Here is a 23,369-nt window from a genome sequence, read left to right as displayed (position 1 = left end):
CTCGTGATTCTGAGTAGAAATAACATAAAAAATCCCAAATTTGAAAAAAAAGTGTAGGGGACAACAAAAAAAACGCCCTATTAACTTTTATGGTTTACCTACAGCTAAACCTTAACTATAAGTAAAAGTTAGTTTTACAGAACACTCCACAATTCAACTCTTGCGATACTCGTATACTTATATCGATGCAATGCCTTGATATTAGGTTAAGATTTTCAATGAGAGTACTTAAGTTATAAAATATGTATCACGCAGTGTTACACCTATTTTGGAATAAAATACAAATTAAAAACACAAAAGGCAGACTTTTTCAGAAAATTAAAATGTTCTTAATTAGTCTTAATATTTCCATTAACGGAATTTCATCCATAATGCTGTATTTTAAACCTTTGGATACCTACATTAAAAGGACGTCCTTAATATTCTTTTACATTTTATAATTTTTGCTACAATTTCATTTCATCTTAACCGTCGAAATGAAGAGATTTAAATTTTAAGGAAACCTCTGGATTTCTTATTCTGGCTCTCTGGAATTTATTTCGATGTAAGCGATTTATAAAATGAATGTGAACATGAAATCCCACGTACCTACAGCCCATGGTCCTTAAATTCAAACTCATTTTAATTGGCTTATTATAAAAGTGGAAGGACATTTTCACACATATAAAGCAGTTGATCACATGAAATGCAACCAATCAACATTTTAAATACCTACACAGGATTAAACCCAAGAAACTTTTTGCTTATCGTCAGTCTATAGACTAGGGCTTCCAAATACCGGACTTCTCACAATACCGGTATTAATACCGAAACTGTCTTCATCAATACCGGGATCCCGGGATCCCGGTATTGGATATGAATCGCTTAAAAATATATAGTTTTATTAAAAAGGGGAATTAGAAAGGCTCACTGGAATACCAGATATATCCTAAAAGCTATTACAACAATAAACAATCAATGCCGCCATCTGCAATAATTTTATTTCACACTCCAGGTTGGCAATAATTTTATCCAATTTGTTGACTTCGCCTCACCAGTCACATTTGTAGTCCAACTTAACCAACCAGACAATTTTTTTTCAAATTTCCGTCAAAATTGATTTGCCATTATTACAGTTATCCTTGCTCTTTCGTTTTATTTTTTGAGAAAATTATAAAAACTAATTATGTCACTATTATCATATTTATCACTCACATAACTTCAGGATTCATCCACCACCAACCACCAAATATTTATCTGACGCATTAGGCAGCGATCTTGTTTCAATAATAAAATGCGGACTAGAGACCAGTTAGAGTTAGACCAAGTAAAGTCTGCAACAATTTTGATAGGATACGCAGTACCAGTACGCAGTGGAAGTGTTATTTGTACGTCATAATTTCATAGAACCTTGACGTTTAATATAACACTTGCACTGCGCGTGCTATCAAAATCGTTGCAGATTTTTCTTGGTTTAACTCTAGATGCGTCTGACGTTTAGTAAGCTTTTTGATACAGCCGAATTTAATGGATTTAAAGGGTTTATAGTGTTTATACTGCGTATTTCCCTCATTTTTTTAAATACCGGGATCCCGGTATTGCCTTTAAAAATACCGGTATTGAAAAATGCGTTTAAAAAGGCGGGATCCCGGGATCCCGAAATACCGGGATCCCGGTATTGGAAGCCCTACTATAGACACGTAATTTTTACAGTTGAACCGTATGAGACGCAACGTTCTTCAAGTGGGAAAGTAAACCAAAAAGGAACGTCTAACGTCGTAGACACACTTGAGAGCAAACACGAATCTCTTGAAACTCTCGACTAGGAGAACTCTTGTGTCAATACAATTTGAAATTATTTATTTTGTCGAGGAATAAATTAGATGTGATTCCTAATATTATTGAAGTAGGAAAACCTTTTCAATACCCTTGATCGTATTTCTTGTATAATTTATACATAAATATTTGATTTGCATTTTAAATCTTATAATAGAAATTATCAATTGATCTGCACTGCAAACCAGATTTTTTTTGTTTATACCAGAAAGTTTAATGATCTGCAAGAAATCAACGTAAAAGATGTAACAGCTTAAATTAAATGTTAAGACAAGTACCTAGTATATAAAAAATAGTACTAAAAGTTTTATCCTATCCAATATGATAAATTGATAATGATGATGTATTGATGGGAGGCAAACAAACTGGTTTCAGACAATTCAGACCATCTCGACAGTCTATCTCTTTTTCTAAAATGTGTCTCGCATGACACCGTGATCAGCTCTAAGGGCACTTTACTGCACAATACCTAAAAGCTAACACAGAAACCCGAAGTCTAGGGTTTAGGTTCTAGTTGCGTGTACAAGTACCTAATTGCCTTGTCGTTAAATGAAATAACACGAACGTTGTATGCAAAGGGATTGTGGTGTTCTTTTTCATACTTGTAGTTTACTATTTTGCACTCTTTAGGTTCTTTATTTGAATACTATAATAATGAATAACCAAAAAATACAAGTTAAGATTAAGATAACATAATTTAATGATTAATTTAGGTAGATTATTTTTATATTTGATGATTAATTAAGCATTGTCTGCTTGGTAACTTATCCCAAGAACTGGCGTGGACACTAGTACCATTTGACTTAAGAGACTAATAAAAAAAACCCTTATTTTATTAACCAATGTTAATGTTGTTAAGACGGGCAGACATAGCCCACCTAAATTGTTACTGACAGTGAAGTATCCTAATGTCAGAAGTGAGCCACGAACTCACCTAATGATTGCAGTCGACCCAACCCTCGTCTCCGCATAAGGGACCATTAATCCGAAATGTCTCCGGTATTCGAAACAATAAGACAATTTGCTTTGGCATAAAAATAAAACATCTTTATAATTTAGAAACGTTCTGTATTAGACCAAAACTTTTATTACAGCAATTACAGGGATCGTCCATTACAGAAATTACAGGGATTACGGAGGGATAACCCGGTATAACTAAAATTAAAGATCTATAAGCTTAATAAAACACAAAAATATACGTTGACAACTGTGATACCGAAAATAATACCGGTATACGATCTCTGGTTATAATCTGATGTATTTTTGAATTATCCTTCATTAAGAAGGATATATATTCATTATAAGTGGGTTGCCTCCTAAATCAGTGAAATATTTTTTTTTTTAAATAAATAAACTTCTTTACAAAGCCATTGCAGAGATATTTCAATATACTAATAGATTCTCGCCCTTCATTTTTCCGCCAATTGTTACCGGATGTAATATTATAATACCGTTGCCATAAACTTACATTTTTACCGACTTTGAAAATCTGTCTGTAGTCGGGTTAAAGTTTCGTAAAACGTTTGTTTATTAAATGAAGTAACTATGTAAAATAACCATAATGTATTTAGCTAGTGCATACTAATGAGGCAAAGCGTTATAAAATATGGTAAAAATTCACTAAGAATAAAAATATTTAAAGAAGCGAAGTTGCTTTACTTATTTGCACTTTGTACCTAAATAATTCTAAATATATTTTCTTTCGGTATTTTCTCACAAAAATATAATTATATTTTCACTGTCTATCTGAACTTAATAAGTAACTCTATTCTCACAAAATTAATGTAAATATTTTGTCACACCATCAATAGCTGGCTTTGGCTCCGTTGAGTTATGAAAATTATTATTTTAGAGATATCCGATATCCTATTTCACTACGGTATAGAGTAGGTACTACAGTTGGCATATAGGTACATCAGCTCTCTATTAAGATCAAAGCGAATTGCTTTCTATTCACACTATAATGATAATTTCATGAGCGCGGCCTACATAGTTCAGCGCGGCTTAGCAATAGGTACGTATTGTGGCTCAGCCTCATATTCAATTAATATTCGAGTGCTTAAGCTTAGCTCGGCGCCTAACGGTCGGTCAGCTATTTAATGTGCTAGGGCGAAATAACGGAAGATATGGTATAACTCTGATGCTTTTACGGCTTTTGTCAGACGGATGAGATAATTTATTAAACACTTGTTTGAAACGTTCTGAACTACATATTCATATTAATTACCAATAACTTTTTAATCCATAAGTTTACCCTTTTATGGAGGCGGGTGGTAAGAAGTTATTATAGTCGGTTACAAACTAGTTAAAAGCTCGGTTGAATGATTACTGACACGTTAGGTAAGTAAAAATGTAATAGATAAACTAGGTTTAGTCCCAAAACTCAACTACCTGCTACTAGAAAATAACCAAGCAACTTCTTTTCCAAAAGCTTTAGATAAGTGGTAGATCAATAGTCATATTCATATTTTGGATGAAGTGGTTGTTTTGAAATAGTTTATTCTCTTAAGGATTAAGCTTTCTCGTAAGGCTTGAAATATATAATAAAGCATTGTATACTATGATAAACTGGTTCGTTATCCAATACCAATCTGTGGAGTTATTTGTAATTGTATTCGCCATGTATTTTAATATGCAACATCAAACATTTGTGTTAAAAGTGGTAAGCCATTTCTCCTTAAAACAACTAACTCCAAACGAGCCTAATAAAGCAACAAGTATTCTAGATGCCACTCTCCGGGAAAATACGGAAGGAAATGCGTTTGTCCCCGTTAACATTTACGACGCAATAGGATATTTAAGTACCTACCTATCTAACTATCTATAAACATCAATACTTAGTTCCTTGGCCGTTTGCAATTGTCATTATTTAAATTAAATGATAAATAAATGGAAAATTGAAAAAGGCGATTTACATATGTTTGGTAACTCGTTATCCTTCTATATTAATTAAATAAAGTAATATTGTTTTTCTATATCAAATCGGTCAGATTTTCTAATAAAGTTTATTATTTTTTTTATTAAAAAAGATATTTTATTTTAAACTGAAATATATATCTTTGACTAAAGAAAAGTGACCAAGTAAACCAGTGGCAGAGGCGGGAGTCGAACCCGCATCTTCATCTTATGCGGCTAATTTACTTATTAAATTATCACTAAGTACATATTCATTTATATGATAGAAAAGATACTTTTCTCTTTAGTTAACTGTTTTACCTATAAATGTAAAACCTAAGTTGGTCCCACCCACAACCATTCCGTCTCACATAACACTTGAAGCTGGCCGCCTTCATGCCAGTTACTCAAAAATGATTGAACACAAACCTTACGAAAGCTGAATTAAATACTTGCCTACTGAAGCACACATTTTAGCTGGAAACGTTTCATACCTTTACCAGAATAATACATTATGTAGGTATGCAAATTTAAAACAACCTTTTTAAAAATCGCAGTGCGGCGGAATACAGCGAACTAGCTTATTTAGGCTAACTTGTGGCATTTACTGGAAATTAACTTAAAGATCACAAGAATTATTAATTTCGGATAACATAAAAAACATGTACTTGTACGTCAATGATATTATATGTATAACCATAGATAGGTTATACTCATACTTACAAAAAATACTTCCATATTTATTTCTGTGCCTACGAAGAAATCTGTTATTTTTGATTAATTTTCTCATTCCATCAATCTTTATCACACGTTTAACAACGAGTGTTAAACATAGGTCGTCACTCGTCTCTTTCTCTTTCTGTGTGCGGGAGCTCGTTAGCACGTGCACATTTCTCGCTTGTCCAGCCGCGTCTAAAGGCAACTTGTCCAATTTGTCACAAGGTAAGCGCTTCAATTTTGGAACGCCTATAACTTATCTTGAGTTATAAATCATTGTTGTACGTGGTATAGTTTGTACGCTGTACTATACGGTGATTGCTCTCGAGCCCAATAAGTTGTTTCTAAGGTTGTTTGTCTGAGTAACTAGTTTGTGGATCGATTTAAGTTTATCTACCTACTTCATTACAATTTGTTGAAGGTCGCAGGTTGATGACCTTGATACCTTGAAGACATGAGAACATTACCATAACGTTTTAACATTTTGTGCGTCTGTAACATTAAATTCGTAGGTACCTGCTAAATAACTTTGTTGTGTGCGTTGTCCATATATTACATCACAAACATTTAGATTTTTTGGACCACCTCCCCCCCGGAGACACGCTTTTTCCTATCTATTTAACACGTCACATTTGGCATGACCCATAGTAGAATAGTAAAGTTGACCGTCTCTCGCACGGTGTATTTTTCTAATTGTAGTGATACTGTGTTTCAATAAATAAGTCAGGAGAAATTCAACTATAAACTTAGAAATTACGCTATACACGCAAGGTACTGCACGAACAGGACCGTCGCTATGAGAGATTAGGAGGGTGAAACACTTTTACTTTGCAGGTAATAGGACGTTATGCAGATCACCGCGCGCCGGCGAATGGAACGAGAATATTTAGTCCTTATGAAAACTAGATACTTACTGAATGAATTGGACCGTATTTGCGAAGGCATGGGCGGACAAAGCACCTCGCTACCCAGGCTGCTCACGGAGATGACGTCACGTAGCTCGCCGAGCGACGAGGAACGCAGCGTAGGCAGCGAGAAGTTCACTTCTTTGGTCCTGTTCAACAAAAGTTTTATTGAAATTGTTGCTGAATGGATGTTGTTATGTATCGCTTCAACGTCGGCTCAACGTGACCATCTGCGATTTAATTAAAATAGCCGGAGTAGGTAATATTGTTTGTTTTTGTTGATTTAACATCTTACTCGGAATATTTTAAATGTTATGGTCTATACAAAACAATTTTTGTTATTGCTTTGTTCCTAATACTCTCGCTGCTAAGAGAACATATAGGAACAAAGTGAACAAATCCAATCATAATGAAATGCTAATCAAATAGGCAGTGTAATAACGTATGTTAACTCATCAACGGTAGCAGTATTTTGTCCGGATGTTTTCTGTTTCTAAAGCGATCTGAAAGCCCCAATAAAATTAAGCTTAATTGGGACTGGCGACCCGACAGTGTAGGACGCATTTTATTCGCCTTTTATTGTAGACTGACCCTTCTGTCCTGGCGCACTTCGACCCGTCCTTTACTTGTACAAAAGCTTTGCAGGTAGCCTTAAAGACATAGCCTCTTAAGCCCCAGAGAAACTTTTGCAGTTTTGAATTTAACATTCTTTTATTCCATTAAATAAATAAATATTATAGGACATTCTTACAGACTTCTTCATTCTTCTTGAGTAAGCTCAAGAAGGCTTGTGTTGTGGATAATACTCAGACAACGATATATATAATATACAAATACATAAATACATAGAATACACCCAAGACTCAGGAACAAATATCTGTGTTAATCTCACAAATAAATTCCCTTACCAGGATTCGAACCCAGGACCGCGGCTTAACAGGCAGGGTCACTACCCACTAGGCCAGACCAGTCGTCAAGATTCAATTTGATTTTGTTTTTTTAAAAAAACATCGGGACTTAGTAAAATAGAAACGACACTGCTTAAGTATATAAATAATGAGCCTATTTATATTAGTTAAAATAGGGATGATGACACTTGTTGAATTTTATAACAAAATCTAGTAAAATAGATAGTAAATGAGCAATTTATCACAATAATGTGGATATTAAAATAAAATACGGAAATGTTACAAAAATACAGGACCTGAAAGTTTCTAAATTTAAGTTTTTTTTTTAACTTCCAAAAACGATAAAAGTAAAGGTACCATTCGATTCCTTACATTTTATCCAAAAAAATATTGTAAAGCAACTACATATATACATAAACGCAATATTTCACGGACAAAAACGCAATTTTCTTCTTTTTGTCAATACAGTCCATACTACAAGATGGGATCTCAGGGACCTTGACGTCACGTTCACTTGTCCTTTTGTTCAGGGCGTTTCGCGAGTGAAGTGCGACTGTCAGACTTTGACTATAATTTCTGACTTTTAGTATTGCTTTAATGCAGTGGGTCCCATATAGACATTTGATCCTAAAAAAACCCGATCGATTGATACCATAAATGAAAATTAGTCATGTAGCCTATTAAGATGCCAAAAGGCACAATACATACGTGTCGTTTCTTGGATCGAGCTGGCAAACACGTTCGTCCTTTAGTTGCTTATTCCATTACTGCGGTGAGTAATACTGCTTCGCTTTACAAAAAGGTCTTAAGTGACTTTTTTTTCGTATCTGAAGACGTCACTTTATGGAAGTAATATAGCCGTGAAGACCGTCCAATCAAATGTTTGTTCTCGCAAGTAGTAAGCTATTTGGGGAGTCGAAGTTCAAGATACAGTTTTATACTCTATGCCATTGTAATTAGGCGAAAAATGTAACCATATCTTTTTCGATACTTGTGCGGGCTGAAAACTGTTGCTACGGACACTGAATAGTGAAGTCTACGGAAAATGTTACAATTAAATGTACGTTCTATGTTATTATTTACGTTATGTTAAATACGTACCTACTTTTACTACCTACTACTTAAGTAGGTACTACTACTTCCTGCTTTGCAAATAATCCATATAAAAAAATACGCTGTTAAATAATAAAAAAATAATCCTTATAATTAAGTTACTTATCAGAATTCCGACTTTTAACAAATGAATGTTAATCGAAATAATCTTAATAAAAAAAAACATTTGGAGCGAAACATCCTAAGCTCCCATTATAAATAAACATTTGCTTTTAATATACTTTTACGTTTAACCACAAATACTATTTGTAATTATTATACCTATTACACGACCCTGCTTATTATATTAGAAGCATTAAAGTCTATTTTTTTATTCGGTAGACTGAAATGACAGTTCATAGTATGAACATAAAATGTCATTTCATACTATGAACTGTCATTTCAGTCTACCGAATAAAAAAATTGACTTTAGGCAAACATTAATTTAACTAATAAATTACATCGCATGCTAAGGTGACTGCTATAGTTATTTGGACACTACATAGCTTGAGTCGTGAAATGCTTGTGTCGGACTTTGAAAACACTCTATACAGAGTTTCGGTGTGGGGTCGGGACAATTTAGTCCGATTCAACCCCACCAAGACACAAGTTTGCGCGTTCACCGCTAAGAAAACCCCATTTACTCTGGTCCCACAGTTCCAAGGCACAGCCCTTACCATGTCAGGGAGTATTGGGATCCTTGGTGTCGACATCTCCACAGTCCACAGTGACGTCCAATTCCGTAGCCACCTGGAAGGTAAGGCTAAGCTGGCATCGAAAAAACTCGGTGTGCTCAATAAAGCGAGGCGATACTTTACTCCGGGGCAAAGACTGCTGCTTTATAAATCGCAAGTCAGACCCCATATGGAGTACTGCTGTCACCTTTGGGCAGGAGCACCTGGATGCCAGCGTGGACCCTTCGACTCAATCCAAAGGCGCGCTGTACGAATCGTCGGTGATCCCAAACTCACAAGCGGTATTGAACCTTTAAGTCTGAGGAGAGACCTTGCCTCCATGTGTGTTCTACCGCTTGTACAATGGGCTGTGCTCTGAAGAATTGTTTGACATAATGCTAATGGCAGCTTTCTATCACCGCACCGCTCGCCATCGGCAGGGTGTTCATCCACACAGCCTAGAACCTAAATGGTCGCGTACTGTGCGGTTTAAGAGGAATTTCCTCCCGCGGAATGAACTCCCTTCCGAGGTATTCCAGAGGGTCTACAGTATGGGGTTCTTCAAAAAAGGAGTGTACAGGTTTTTAAAAAGGTCGGCAACGCGCATGTAACACCTCTGGAGTTGCAGGCGTCCATAGGCTACGGTGACTGCTTACCATCAGGCGGCCCGTATGCTTGTTTGCCACCGATGTGGTATAAAAAAAAAATTGGCCACTCCTAACAAATCAGAAAGTTACAAGCCTATAGTATAGATGTCTTATATTGTTAAGAGTGGTCAATTACTTAGAAATGGTCAATAAGTCCAATAACTACATCAGTCACCCTAGTGACTTGAATAAATGCGCAAATATTCTTTGATGCATTATTTCACGCAATCAACTCTGTTTTATTTCAAAGAACTGTAAAGCAGTCTACTGCAAAATTATTTCTCAGTTAAAACTTTGATCGTTATAAAGTTAACGAAGTATTGCGACTAGAATTCTTCAACCGTGAAATAGAGGTCCGTTTCTCCATTTACCTGTCAAAGTACTAATTTACTAATATAACTTTACGGCTACCATCAGTTTGGCACTGTACACGCCACTGGCACATAAACGCTGTCGAGAACGTAATTTACTTTCTATACATCTCGCTCGTACTCGCATATTAGTGCAAACGAGATGTATAGATAGTAAATTACGTTCTCGATAGCGTAAATGTCAGTTTTGACACTGTCAGTGACTCATGGTACGGGCTCTTATCTCAACTGAGGTACATACATGCATAAATTCCAACACGGTATGTTACGAAAAGCTCGTATAAGTATAGTGTTTGTGTTTCGGCTACAGTGCAAGTAAAACGCGCATCATCATACATACTTCGTTGTTTTTTGAGGTTAGCTGGAACTGCTGGAAGAGATCTGTCATAGGGATGAATTCGCCTTTGTACTTGGAAAATGTATGTCCGCTATTACCTATCTTTATTTCGTACAATAAAGGGTTTTTATTTCTTAGTTATTATATACGTGTAAAAACAGCTTTATAAAGAATTTTCAAACCACTTTAATATTTATTGCCTTTTCGACACAAAATTGAATATAGCTTCTGCGCTGGGCATCAAATACGTCCATAACACGTGAAAACTCATTCATCGACCGTGGGTGCGTGGCGTGACTGCGATACCAACATATATTCTGATAATCAGTTGCCTTTTTTAAAGGTTGGCTGTCACGGCACCGTAGTCGCGAATGACGCTTGACTACCTGTTGTCCTAATCGTAATATGTCGTTTACACTATGCTGTTCAGCTTATATTATGGTACAACATTATTTGTACAGCGGTAGCGGCGTGCATGATGCCCACTGCGGTAAAGTGTAGAAGAAGTACTTACTAACGCAATCGCCATGCCATGCGACGGTTAGATCACGGTATCCGTTTGCTCGCCACAAACGCCCGCCATTATGAACAGTATAATTATCGTGATGTATATGTTATATGTGTATACATACATGTAGCATGGTCCGGCGATGTTATGCGGCGGGTAGACCAGGATCGGCGGCGACGGCGTCGGCGAAGGACTGTTCTTGCGTCTGCGCGCCACGAACACGCCCGCCATTATCAGCAGTAGCACTAAAGCTGCGCTCGCGCCTCCCAACGCAACAAGGGCCGCTTCTGCAGAAAAGCACTAGTTAAGATCAGGTTATTAGAGGTAGTAATTTTGTTTGAAGTATGGGATCCTATATACTTTCTTGTAGTTAAATGCAGTTAAATTTAACATGGCCTAACTAGTATTGACAGGCAACCTAACATAACATACATACATAACTTTATTATAATTAACTGACTTACTAACGTATCTTTAATAATGATAAAAAAAACAATATTCAGCTTCTTAGAGGATATAACCAAACGGAGTAGACATTAACAGGCGTTCCCCTCTGTCGAAAATAGGCGGCCAATGGTCATACACAATCACACATAATGTATGGACTGACGTTTATCTGACATGGCTATTTTGACGTAACGTATACATTTGACGTTCCCCTCCCCCGCAAAAATCGGCAGACTGTTTTGTACAGAAAATCACAGACAAGGCGTCTCCGTTTGGTTATACCTATCCTCCAAGTTCACCTTCCATGCTAAACATTATAGAATAAACATAACGAACAATTATGTTTTCTCAAAAATGTACTGTATTAGTTGCTAGCTTATTTCTTAACTTAATGCTAAACAACAAACTTTGCAAGGAGAATTTATCTCTAGTGTGTAAGTTATAACTTATAAGTTGATCTGATGTACTTATCTAAGACAAATGAGTTCTTAAAATTAGAACCCATACACAGTACTTATTAAATATGATTTTAAGATTACTGTGTGTCACGCTTAGGGCGAGTTACGCTAATTAGATGTTCCCTGGGGCGCATCCCTTAAGGGGCACACTAATTAACAGACCGCCGGACGATATCGGCCTGTCAGTTAGAACAAAAAGTTGACAGATCCGAACAACTGACAGGCCGATATCGTCCGGCGGACTGGTAATCAGTGGGGCCCTTTATACCACATGTGGGTACCTATATGATACAGATAAATCGCATAGATACCTACCCAACTTTAATTTTACTGTCTGGGCTACATCAGAATCGAATACCACAAAAAAACCGTAGCAAGGTATTCAACTCAAGCTTTAGATATGTACTGAGCAACTTAGATATGTACTCATTTAATTAACATTCAATCTCAAAATATATGCTAACGCTCAAGTTTATCTTATGCATGATAGGTTTTATTCAGAAAGAAGCCACGGCATAATTTCTCTATCTAGATTGGTCTATTTGAGAAACCTCTGAAATACATGAAGTTTAAAGTTTAGTAAATAATTATAGTCCAGCTGAATGTGCCTTTTGGTGCCTTATTATAAGAAGTATTGTCACCAGACATAGGAATTCGTGGGGAAAATTTTCTTGACAGGTAGGGACTTCCTATATCGATAAACTCAATTATCGATGCTCGTTCTATATACTAGATACCTAAATCAAAGGAAACAATCAGTATTCTCTAAAATAATTAAAAGATAGTAGTTTATGCAACAGTGATATAATAAGGGTTCTTAAAATTCAAGGGTCGAAGTTACAAAACGAGACGTAGTCGAGTTTTGTAAAAAAAGACCCGAGAATTTTAAGAACCAATTATGAGCTGTTGCATACATTACTTTTTCTATGACAGCTGCAGCAAAAAAAAAAAAAAAAAGACCCTTGAATTTTAAGAACCAATTATGAGCTGTTGCATACATTACTTTTTCTATGACAGCTGCAGCAAAAAAAAAAAAAAAAAAGAGTTATTATTAAAAAAAAAGAGTTATTATTAAAAAAAAAGATTTATTATAAAAAAAAAAGAGTTAGTATTAAAAAAAAAGAGTTATTATTTAAAAAAAATTGAGTTATTATTAAAAAAAAAAAGAGTTATTATTGTAAATGAAAACATACCTCTTTCAATCAAGATGATCGGAACTTGTATCTTTAAAAAAAATAAAGCAGTTGTATTATACTCATAAGATGACTGCTAGCAGTCATCTTATGAGCCTATAGACAAAGCATTCAAATGACATTGCTTTAGATATCACTGTCAGTCATTTAATTGACACATTTAAGTGCTGGAGTAGAAAAAAGTTTTTTTGATTTAGTTTTCTTAATTATGACCCGTAGAAGTAAATACTTAACGTGTTTTTGATATGCCTGTACTACCTTCTTAATTTTGCCGTAAATTAATTATCATTCATAGACACGCTCAGGAGGCGCTTGCATTTTTACCTAAGTAGAGTTTATAGGCATTAGAAGGCCACAGACGGTACAGGGTGTATTAGGGTACCTACAGATATATTTTAGCAACATTTATAATAAACATATTTAATGTTCTTTCATTTGGGTACCTAGTATTTCCAGGAACAAAGGAACATTCCCGAAACCATTACAAGTACATCACTATTCCCATAACCGTCGTTATCCTCCATTCCCGGCCGCCCTCAAACTTTCGTCTCTTATCGCAGTTTCCAAGGACTTGACAGGATGGCCTCACGGCCCGATTCGGATTTTGTAACAGACATCTGTTAGATATCTTTTAGACATCGCCAAGATATGATAACGATATGTTTAAGATCTAACCTGTCAAATTTGACATTTCCGCGATTCTGGAGATACTCTTGAACGATTTTCGCAAGATATTACTTAGAGATCTAATTCACATCTAATAGATATCTAACACGATCTATCGTAAAAGTGACATTGGTTGCCCGAATTGCGCTGCAAAAGAGAACTAGTTGAAATCTAAACTATAACGTATCTAGAATGGATCTAGTACGTGTCGTCTCTTGTGAATATCTTGAAGTTCGAATACGGCAGTCAATGTCGAGAGCTCAGGGAGCCCCTTGGTCGTAACTTTTGTGACGTGAGAAGCATATATATTATTAATGCAATAATAGATGTTCCAGCCTTTTTTTTTTTCTTTAAAAAAGATTACCATCATAGTGATTAATATTTTCTATATTTAAAACAATAATTTTGACATCCCTTACATGAGACCAATACTGTTTTAGCAAATTGTAAAATGTTAAGCTTGTGCAGGCTTGACGACTGGTCTGGCCTAGTGGGTAGTGACCCTGCCTGTGAAGCCGCGGTCCTGGGTTCGAATCCCAGTAAGGGCATTTATTTGTGTGATGAACACAGATATTTGTTCCTGAGTCTTGGTTGTTTTCTATTATGTATTTATGTATTTGTATATTATATATAACGTTGTCTGAGTGCCCACAACACAAGCCTTCTTGAGCTTACTGTGGGACTTAGTCAATCTGACACTTTAAACTCTCGCGCTTTGTACACATATTTAATTACACAAACGGGTCTAACGCGATATAATCGCGCGCAGATTGAGCTACATAAACCCAAAGTCCTCTCCAACGAGCGACACTATTATCCGCGGATCGTGAGAGAGGCGATTGAAATTAAAAAACACCCTAAAAATTTCAATCGAGAGGTCGGGTACAAATTATCGTCTACTTGGGGACCAGTGATTCAAATGTTGAAACCAGCGGATATATCTTCGGACCAGTGTGCGAATGCTGTGAGTGTTGTGTGTCGTGCCGTGGACAATAAACATTAAACTTTGACGGGTAGCTGCAATTTCTTTGTCTACCCCAAATATTTTTATTAAATTTCGGGTAGTTTAGTGGTGTTTTATTAATATCTCCGTTGACATTTGTTGAGACGTCAGTCTTTCCGTGACCACAGCTGGTGCAACTCAGCTGAAACGTCGGAATTAAAGGTAAAAACAATGAAATTATATCGCGTTAGACCCGTTTGTGTAATTAAATATTAGTCAATCTGTGTAAGAATGTCCTATAATATTTATTTATTATTGGTGCGCGTGAGATGCCTAATGATACGACACAAGGTCGTATCAAAGCAAGATGAAAGTCTTAACAAATTGAATCGGCCATTCGTCCATCTTATGACCATTTTTGTCATAGAATTGAAAGACAGAAAATACTTATCAGCAACTTTCTCTACTTTAATAGAGTCGAGAACGACCTAAAGCATTTCAGGCGAACATTTATAGCGCTGTTATGGCGTTAGAAATATGATATGGCGTCATGAACATTTTTATGTACATCATTAAATACGAAGGTTTTATAGGTTTGTAATAATTTAACGAGGGCAAACGCAAATTTTTCTCTACAACCTGTTACAATTTGATGTTATTTGGTTTTCCTATTAACCTTGTTATTACTTCACGACCCTGTTGAATATTACGCGTACTTATTGAAATGTAATAAAAAACGTGGAAAAACCTTGAACGGTTTCTTGAAATTTAATATTAATTTTGTAACTCATAAATTAGATCAAGCCAAGATTAACGTTTTCTTTGAAAGTCTGACACGACCGGTAGAAGGTACCCAATTTCACCTTTACAAATTAAAAAAGCGGCCAAGTGCGAGTCGGACTCGCCCATGAAGGGTTCCGTATTTAGGCGATTTATGACGTATTAAAAAAAAACTACTTGCTAGATCTCGTTCAAACCAATTTTCGGTGGAAGTTTACATGGTAATGTACATCATATATTTTTTTTAGTTTTATCATTCTCTTATTTTAGAAGTTAGGGGGGGGGGGGGGGGGACACACATTTTACCACTTTGGAAGTGTCTCTCGCGCAAACTATTCAGTTTAGAAAAAAATGATATTAGAAACCTCAATATCATTTTTGAAGACCTATCCATAGATACCCCACACGTATGGGTTTGATGAAAAAAAATTTTTTGAGTTTCAGTTCGAAGTATGGGGAACCCCAAAAATTTTTTGTTTTTTTTCTATTTTTGTGTGAAAATCTTAATGCGGTTCACAGAATACATCTACTTACCAAGTTTCAACAGTATAGTTCTTATAGTTTCGGAGAAAAGTGGCTGTGACATACGGACGGACAGACAGACGGACAGACAGACGGACAGACAGACATGACGAATCTATAAGGGTTCCGTTTTTTGCCATTTGGCTACGGAACCCTAAAAATTAAAACATTTTCTAGTCTAGCCTCTATCTCCTAGCTCTCTAACTTTAACTTCATTCATCAATTTTCGTATTCTTACTAACTCTTAGTCTGTCCTCAAATTCCGCATTTGCTTAATATTGCCTAAACGACTTCAAGTTTGATTTAGTTACTTTATGTAGTTAAAACTATCGAATCGAAAGCTGAAATCTTGATTAAAGCGAAAGCTGAAATCTTGATGAAGTAGCACGAATAAACAAATTTTCATTTAATACATTTCTAAGACGCAATGAAGTCCGTATCAAATTTAATTGAATAAATCTATCCTTTGGAGAATCATTCAAAATAAATTCAAAGAAATATTGAGACAGACTTAAAAAAATATTTAGGGACAAGGATTATATTATTTATTTTTATTATATTTTATTATTATTTTATATATTAGAAAATACTTTATTAACGAAATGAAATGAAATGAAATGAAATGAAATGAAATTTGTTTATTAATAACAATTGTTACATGTCACGTAGGTACAATATTACGTATTCAATAGAATATAAATTTTATTAATTTGAATTTTTATATCGGCTATATCATTTTTTTTTTTTTAACAATTACCTACTCACTAATCGGCTGGCTAAAAAACTCGTCGTATGAGTAGAATGCCTCCTGCGTCAACCACTTCTTAAGCCGAACCTTGAATGCTAAGGTGGAAGTTGCATCTCTTATCGAACTAGGCAGGCGATTGTAAATCGAGGGGCCTAAAAAGTATACAGATCGCTCTGACTTGGCGAGTCTGTGAGGTTCGGCGACCAGCCTATTGTGGAGTTTATTACTGCGCAGGTTGTAGTTCGCGTTAACGCCCCTGCGCTTGAACATATCCAGGTTCTCGTGTGTGAAAACTGAAACCTGGTATATGAGTAAGCAAGGAAGGGGGAGAATCTTTAAGTCGCGGAAAAGGTCACGCGCCGGGGCATCCTCCGCTTTGCCGGCCATCGCACGGATGGCGCGCTTTTGCTGCGAGAACCCACGCCTCCAGTCAGAGGCGCGGCCCCACAGCTCGACGCCGTAAGTCAGGAGCGAGTGCACTGTCGCGAAGTAACATTCACGCACTGCACTCCTTCCGGCCGTGATCGTCAACCGACGCAGCGCGAAGCACGCACTTCCCATTCTCTTGCACAGTTGGTCGATGTGCGTTTCCCATGTTAGCGCGCTGTCAAGATGGAAGCCGAGTAGGCGTGCGCCGTCCACGTGCTGTATAGGGGCACCGCCGGCGCACACCCTCATGGTTGGGCTTGTATGGCCGTTTAGCTTGAATGTCATGTAGCTGGTTTTTTCTTTGTTTAGGGCTAAGCCGTTTCTCTGAAACCAGTAATGCAATTGCTCCATAACGAAATTTAACCACCTCTATAACTGAAATATCCTCTATTCTCACCTCTATTAATGGGACCCTCTGTAAATGAGACAGAAATTTATTTGTACCTGACTAACTGAGAGCTAACTAGGTAAGGGGAATACCTCTTTAAGTGAGACAAATCTGCTCGTCCCTTGAAGTCCCACTTATCCAGGTTTCACTGTATTAGGTACCTGTACACATATAAAGAACTGGCAAGAAATGCCACGCTGCTATAGGACTTTATAGCCATCAACGGCGACATGATGTGGCCAATGATGATGATAATATATAATATTATAACAAATGCATACGTAATCGCAAGATATAGATATTACACACATGTAGGTATGCTGCATGAGTAGAACAAGTCAAATAAAAGATTACCATCGAAATGTTTTCAACATAAATTTAAAGTATATCTTGAAGAAACAAATATACTTAAGTTTGTTCAGACAGTTAGCCGATGCCGTACATGCCACATGTGGTTTGTACTGTGTGTAGTATACGCTTCAATATGAAACCCGTTTAGGGCGGTTTCAGACGTATCAATACATAGTATATTATTTTGTAACAAATACCTAAGGGTGAGTCAACTATCAAAAGGTTCAGTCAATAATAGATTCAGATTCACCTTCATTACGCATTTTGAATGTCATGCATTTAAATGGTAAGTAGAAAATAATACGTACTTACTTATATTATATCAATATAGTTTGCTTTATTCGATGTGATTTAGGGCTAGTTCCACCAACCACAATTGAATGACTTATCAGCGTCACACGTCAGCAGGCATCAGTGAACCATAAAACTTCCCATATAACACACTATAGCGATAGTTTTATCGCTGACAGACGGTTTGGTGGAACCGCCGACCACAGTTTTGGTCAGATGCATGTTTAAAGCATCCATATGTAGGCATCTCGCCTACTATTAGCCTATACGCTTCTTTAGCTAGCTGCTGCCGAAAAATCGTACGACAATGATTCATTCCACAATTAAGAGCTTCTCAGAATGAGAGCTTTAGTAATTAAAAAAACTGGAAATGGGTGGGAGTAAATAAAAACCGGCCAAGTGCGAGTCGGACTCGCGCACGGAGGGTTCCGCACCATCAACAAAAAATAGAGCAAAACAAGCAAAAAAACGGTCACCCATCCAAGTACTGACCCCGCCCGACGTATGCTCGATGTTGCTTAACTTCGGTCAAAAATCACGTTTGTTGTATTGTATGGGAGCCCCACTTAAATCTTTATTTTATTCTGTTTTTAGCATTTGTTGTTATAGCGGCAACAGAAATACATCATCTGTGAAAATTTCAACTGTCTAGCTATCACAGTTCGTGAGATACAGCCTGGTGACAGACGGACGGACGGACAGCGGAGTCTTAGTAATAGGGTCCCGTTTTTACCCTTTGGGTACGGAACCCTAAAAACGACAGTAGGTACTAAAGGTAAAGTTCTAGTACCTACCTTATACATATAGGTGTGATGGCCACCTGACTGACCTAATACGAGCGTTTATGACATAGGAAGCAGGCAGTTTATGACATACGAGTAGACGAATCGCCTCTGGTAAGCAATTACTGTCGCCCATAGACACCCGCAACACCAGAGAGGTTGTAAGTACGTTACCGGCCTTTAAGACCTTATGCTTCCTTTGTAAAAAATATGTGGTGATGAATTTGTATTTTAATACTAACGAATTTTGTAAATTCAGCTGTAAGCGCTGCGTGCCGCATGGACGGTCTTAACTGTCAATATAAAATATTTTATTCAACTAGATTTGCTTTCGCTCTTTCTCCTTCCCAATGTTATTATTTGAAGTATATTAAAGGCACGTTTACCTTCCACTTCTACAAATATATACTTTAATTACCTCTCAAATTGACAGCATTAGCGATAGAGAAGCCGGTGACGGAACTGGCAGTGGGCGTAGCCTGCGATACCGGGTTGGGTGCGGACGGCAGGCTCTGGTACACCCGCGACGTCACTGGGTCCTCGTACTCGGGTGGGCTCGGGTCATAGTACACCTCGGGCTCGGCACGCTCCACCACGTTTTCCGACTCGTACTCTATCAAATATCAAATGACAATTTATGCATGATAAAAAACAAAAAATCACTGTATACATACATATATGCCTTACCAAATCACAAAAAATTCATACATTAGAATTGAGAACCTCCTCATTTTGGAATTTTGAAGTCAGATGTAAATATAAATAAACCTGCCCCGGCTTCGCACGGGTTCACAAATTATGCATACACCTTCCTCTTGAATCACTCTATCTATTTAAAAAAAAACCGCATCAAAATCCGTTGCGTAGTTCTAAAGATCTAAGCATACATAGGGACAGACAGACAGCGGGAAGCGACATTGTTTTATACTATGTAGTGATAGCTGCAAAATCCTCCTCCACATCTTCCCTGTTGCATATATCCTAAAGACGTTCAAGGAACTGCTTGGTACAAGCATGTACAAGGAACTTTATTATAGGGATTAACTTTACTCTAAGATTTGGATATTTCGGACATAAATTTCGAGAATCTTATTGTGACAGTTGTTATTCTCTATCTAGGTACCTATGTGCATCCGAACTAGCAACATTACTTACTAAATGGTTACACAACCGCATCAATTTGGCTTGATAAAAGATATTTTACGAGTATATATGCTTAGTGATACTATTGGCAATAATTATCTAACATATTATAGTGGGTGCCTTGAAATTGTTATGTCTACCCCTAACTTTTCATAGACTTTTCGTCGGGTGGTTACACAAATCTCTGTTTGTTCTACAATGAATTTATGTCTTACCACTTAGGTAAGTAATAATGACTTGGCAATCGCACATAATGCTTTACTCGTACCGTACTCGTAAATATGTGTAATGCTCGAACTGCAATTAGCGCTAGCGTTATGTTCAATTAGAAATATTTTTAATAGGTGACGATGATCCTTATGTCATTATGCAGCCGTGCGATGGCCAAGTCATTATACGTATTACAAATTAAAGATATATATTTGATACAGTTTTAACACCCCCTGGCACTCATTAAAATAACCGACTTGGTTTCACATTACATCTCAAAACTTTTTTGTAGTAGAAGCATTGCGAGACTTGCACCTTTTTACATGTAATGTTTTTGATGGGATTTATATCTTATTACCACTTAGGTAAGTAATACATTATGGACGTAGGTAAGTTTTATCGTTCTAAGAAAAAATGGAAAGAGTTGGAGTTTTATTTCCCATCTTATGTAGACGATGCACGTAACATAAGTTAACATTATATAAAATACTTAAAGTCGGTTCTTTGCGAAATTCACCGAGGAACTTTATAAAAACTAGTTTAAAAAAAAATCACAGTTAAAAAACCGTTTAGTTGTATCTTAAATATCTCGGCTACCAAACAAGGCATTTCACAATGTAATATTATGTACTTAGGTACATATTTTTGTCCTAGGCCGTCTGAATTATTAAATATAAAGAGCACTCAAACTCAAACCTAGGTATTATAAATTTAAATTAAACTGTATTTAACATTTTATATTGTTGGGTTATGAATGAATTGCCTAAGACTAACCTACGCTTTGAAGGTTTTTATTAAAAGTTTTCTCATCATAAAGCTTACAAAAAGCGATGGAACTTCTGCGCATAAAATAAATATGGTTTTATATTTTAATCACAACTACAAATAAGGATTTTCTTTGAATAGTTAAACGAGCAATTGGGTCAATCTTTTTCCTTTGCAAAGTCGTTCCAATTTTCATAGTCTCTTGCAATCATTTTCCTTGCGCTATCCCGGCATTTTGCCGCAGCTCATATTAGGAGCCTGGGGTCCGCTTGACAACTTATCCCAAGAATTGACGTAGGCACTAGTTTTTACGAAAGCGACTGCCATCTGACATTCCAACCCAGAGGAGAAACTAGGCCGTATTAGGATTAGTAGATTAGTCGGTTTCCTCGCGATGTTTTCCTTCACTAAAAAGCGACTGGTATCGTCGTTGTACGCGAGTAAGTGCAGAAGGCCTACCGCGAACCACGTTCGACGCGTTGCCTGTCTGTCGCACCTGTAAATTCGTACGTAAGTGTGACAGGGAGGCATCACGTCGAACGTGGTTCGCGGTAGGCCCTCAGTTTTTGAATAGGTATAGTAGGTACCTACCTAAATGTGTTTTATGAAGAATGAGAACCATCGCCCACACTCTTAACTGTCCCTTACAGACTCTTAACTGACTTATACCTTTTGTAATAAGGTCCATCGATGAACATTTAAGAGTGTTGCTGTCTGTACCTCTGTTGTTATACTCCTCCGGGTCTGTCAACGATTCTTGAGGGTCAACAGGCAGCTCATACCAGGGCCTCCTAGAGTATATCTTCTTCGTGTTCACCGCCCGCACCTCACCACCATTCCAGCCTGACGGTGGCAGGCTTAACATCTCTTATCATCTGATGATACCTGTCAACAACATAAGAAAGCCTTTATAATTTAATTGTCTTTTTAAGACAACGATTGAGAAGGAATGTGTTAGGCCACCTTTAAGACAAGTTTGAGTCTAGGTTTGTTAATTAAACAATAATATGTTAATATTTGCACCCTTATGTAAAAAAACGAGGTATCTTATTCTTTTGTTTTTCCCTTTAGATAAAGATTAATTTGCATGGGTAGCCCTGACTAACGGCACAAAAAAATACTGAAAATACTTTTGTACTACCTAGTGTATGTATACGTGTTACAACCAGATATATTGATCTAATCTAAATCAATAGGCTACATGACTAATTTTCATTTATGGTATCAATCGATAGAGTTTGTTTTTAGGATCAAATGTCTATATGGAACCCATTGCATTAAAGTAACACAAAAGTCAGAAATTGTAGTCAAAGGCCGACAGTCGCACTTCACTCGCGAAACGCCCTAAACTAAACGATAAGGGAACGTGACGTCAAGGTCTCTGGGAGCCCATCTTGTAGTATGGACAAAACAAGAAAATTGCATTTTAGTCGGTGAAATATTGCGTTTATGTATATAGTTGCTATACAATATTTTTTTGGATGAAATGTAAGCCCTTACTTTTATCGTTTTAGGAAGTAAAAAAAACTTAAATTTTGAAACTTTCAGGTCCTGTATTTTTGTAATTTTTCAATATTTTATTTTAATATCCACATTATTGTGATAAATTGCTCGTTTGCTATCTATTTTACTAGGTTTTGTTATAAAATTCAACATGTGTCATCATCCCTATTGTTTGTAGGTATTACCTTCTTCGACGTTGGAGTTGTATGTGCCGACAAATTTGTTGAGCATTACGGAACGAAGTGTGGGCTAGTTTGTGCATTATCAAATGCTCGAAAAGTTTGCAGGCTACTTTTAGATAATTATCTAATTTACCTCTATTATCTGGGCTTACTGTTCAAATATGATCATTGAATGTCAGTCTTACTCATTGAATATAGAACTCAATGTTGGATGCAGGTACTGTTATGCTAAATCGCCCTGATAAGGGTTAATAATTATATTATTTTCCGCTCCGCTTTTACAGTGTTTACATTTCCCATGAAGCTTAATTTATCAACCTAGGTAATATTTCTTATTCCACATTTTTTACAAGCTCCAGAAAAAAAAACGCATAATATACGACCCCGGACATTGTGTCATAAATATAAAATTTTGTTGTTATTATTCCAGGAAAAAACAAATACTGTCGGAAAAAAGCGGGCGCAGTAGCAATTTTCCGAGATACACAATTGATACTCCCAGACCCTTTTGTACACTGCAAATAATAATAACCTTGAATTTGCCATAATCAGAGGGCCTACCGTGAAACACGTTCGGCGTGTTGCCTCCCTGTCACACTTACGTACGAATTTACAAGTGCGACAGAGAGGCAACACGTCGAACGTGGTTCGCGGTAGGCCCTCAGTGTTATGTCGTCTTTTTTCTAACTGTAAAAGCGA

The 23,369-nt window shown here is 36.6% G+C and overlaps 1 protein-coding gene across 2 annotated transcripts in view; it reads right to left on the bottom strand.

The window, feature by feature from the left end:
* Nucleotides 1-23,369, bottom strand: part of LOC134654123 (synaptotagmin-15-like) — a 78,509-nt gene that overhangs the window by 37,467 nt on the left and 17,673 nt on the right. For both annotated transcript variants that reach the window (XM_063509565.1, XM_063509564.1), the window contains exons 2-5: nucleotides 21,706-21,870; nucleotides 19,286-19,480; nucleotides 10,994-11,156; nucleotides 6,342-6,481 (exon numbers count right to left, since the gene is read on the bottom strand). In XM_063509565.1, coding sequence (XP_063365635.1) covers nucleotides 6,342-6,481; nucleotides 10,994-11,156; nucleotides 19,286-19,480; nucleotides 21,706-21,850 — 643 coding nt within the window. In that variant the 5' untranslated portion in view covers nucleotides 21,851-21,870. The remainder of the gene's footprint in view (nucleotides 1-6,341; nucleotides 6,482-10,993; nucleotides 11,157-19,285; nucleotides 19,481-21,705; nucleotides 21,871-23,369) is intronic.

Source organism: Cydia amplana, chromosome 14, assembly GCF_948474715.1.
Source record: "Cydia amplana chromosome 14, ilCydAmpl1.1, whole genome shotgun sequence".
In the NCBI taxonomy this organism is placed as follows: Eukaryota; Metazoa; Arthropoda; class Insecta; order Lepidoptera; family Tortricidae; genus Cydia; species Cydia amplana.
This window is presented reverse-complemented; position numbering and strand designations above follow the sequence as displayed.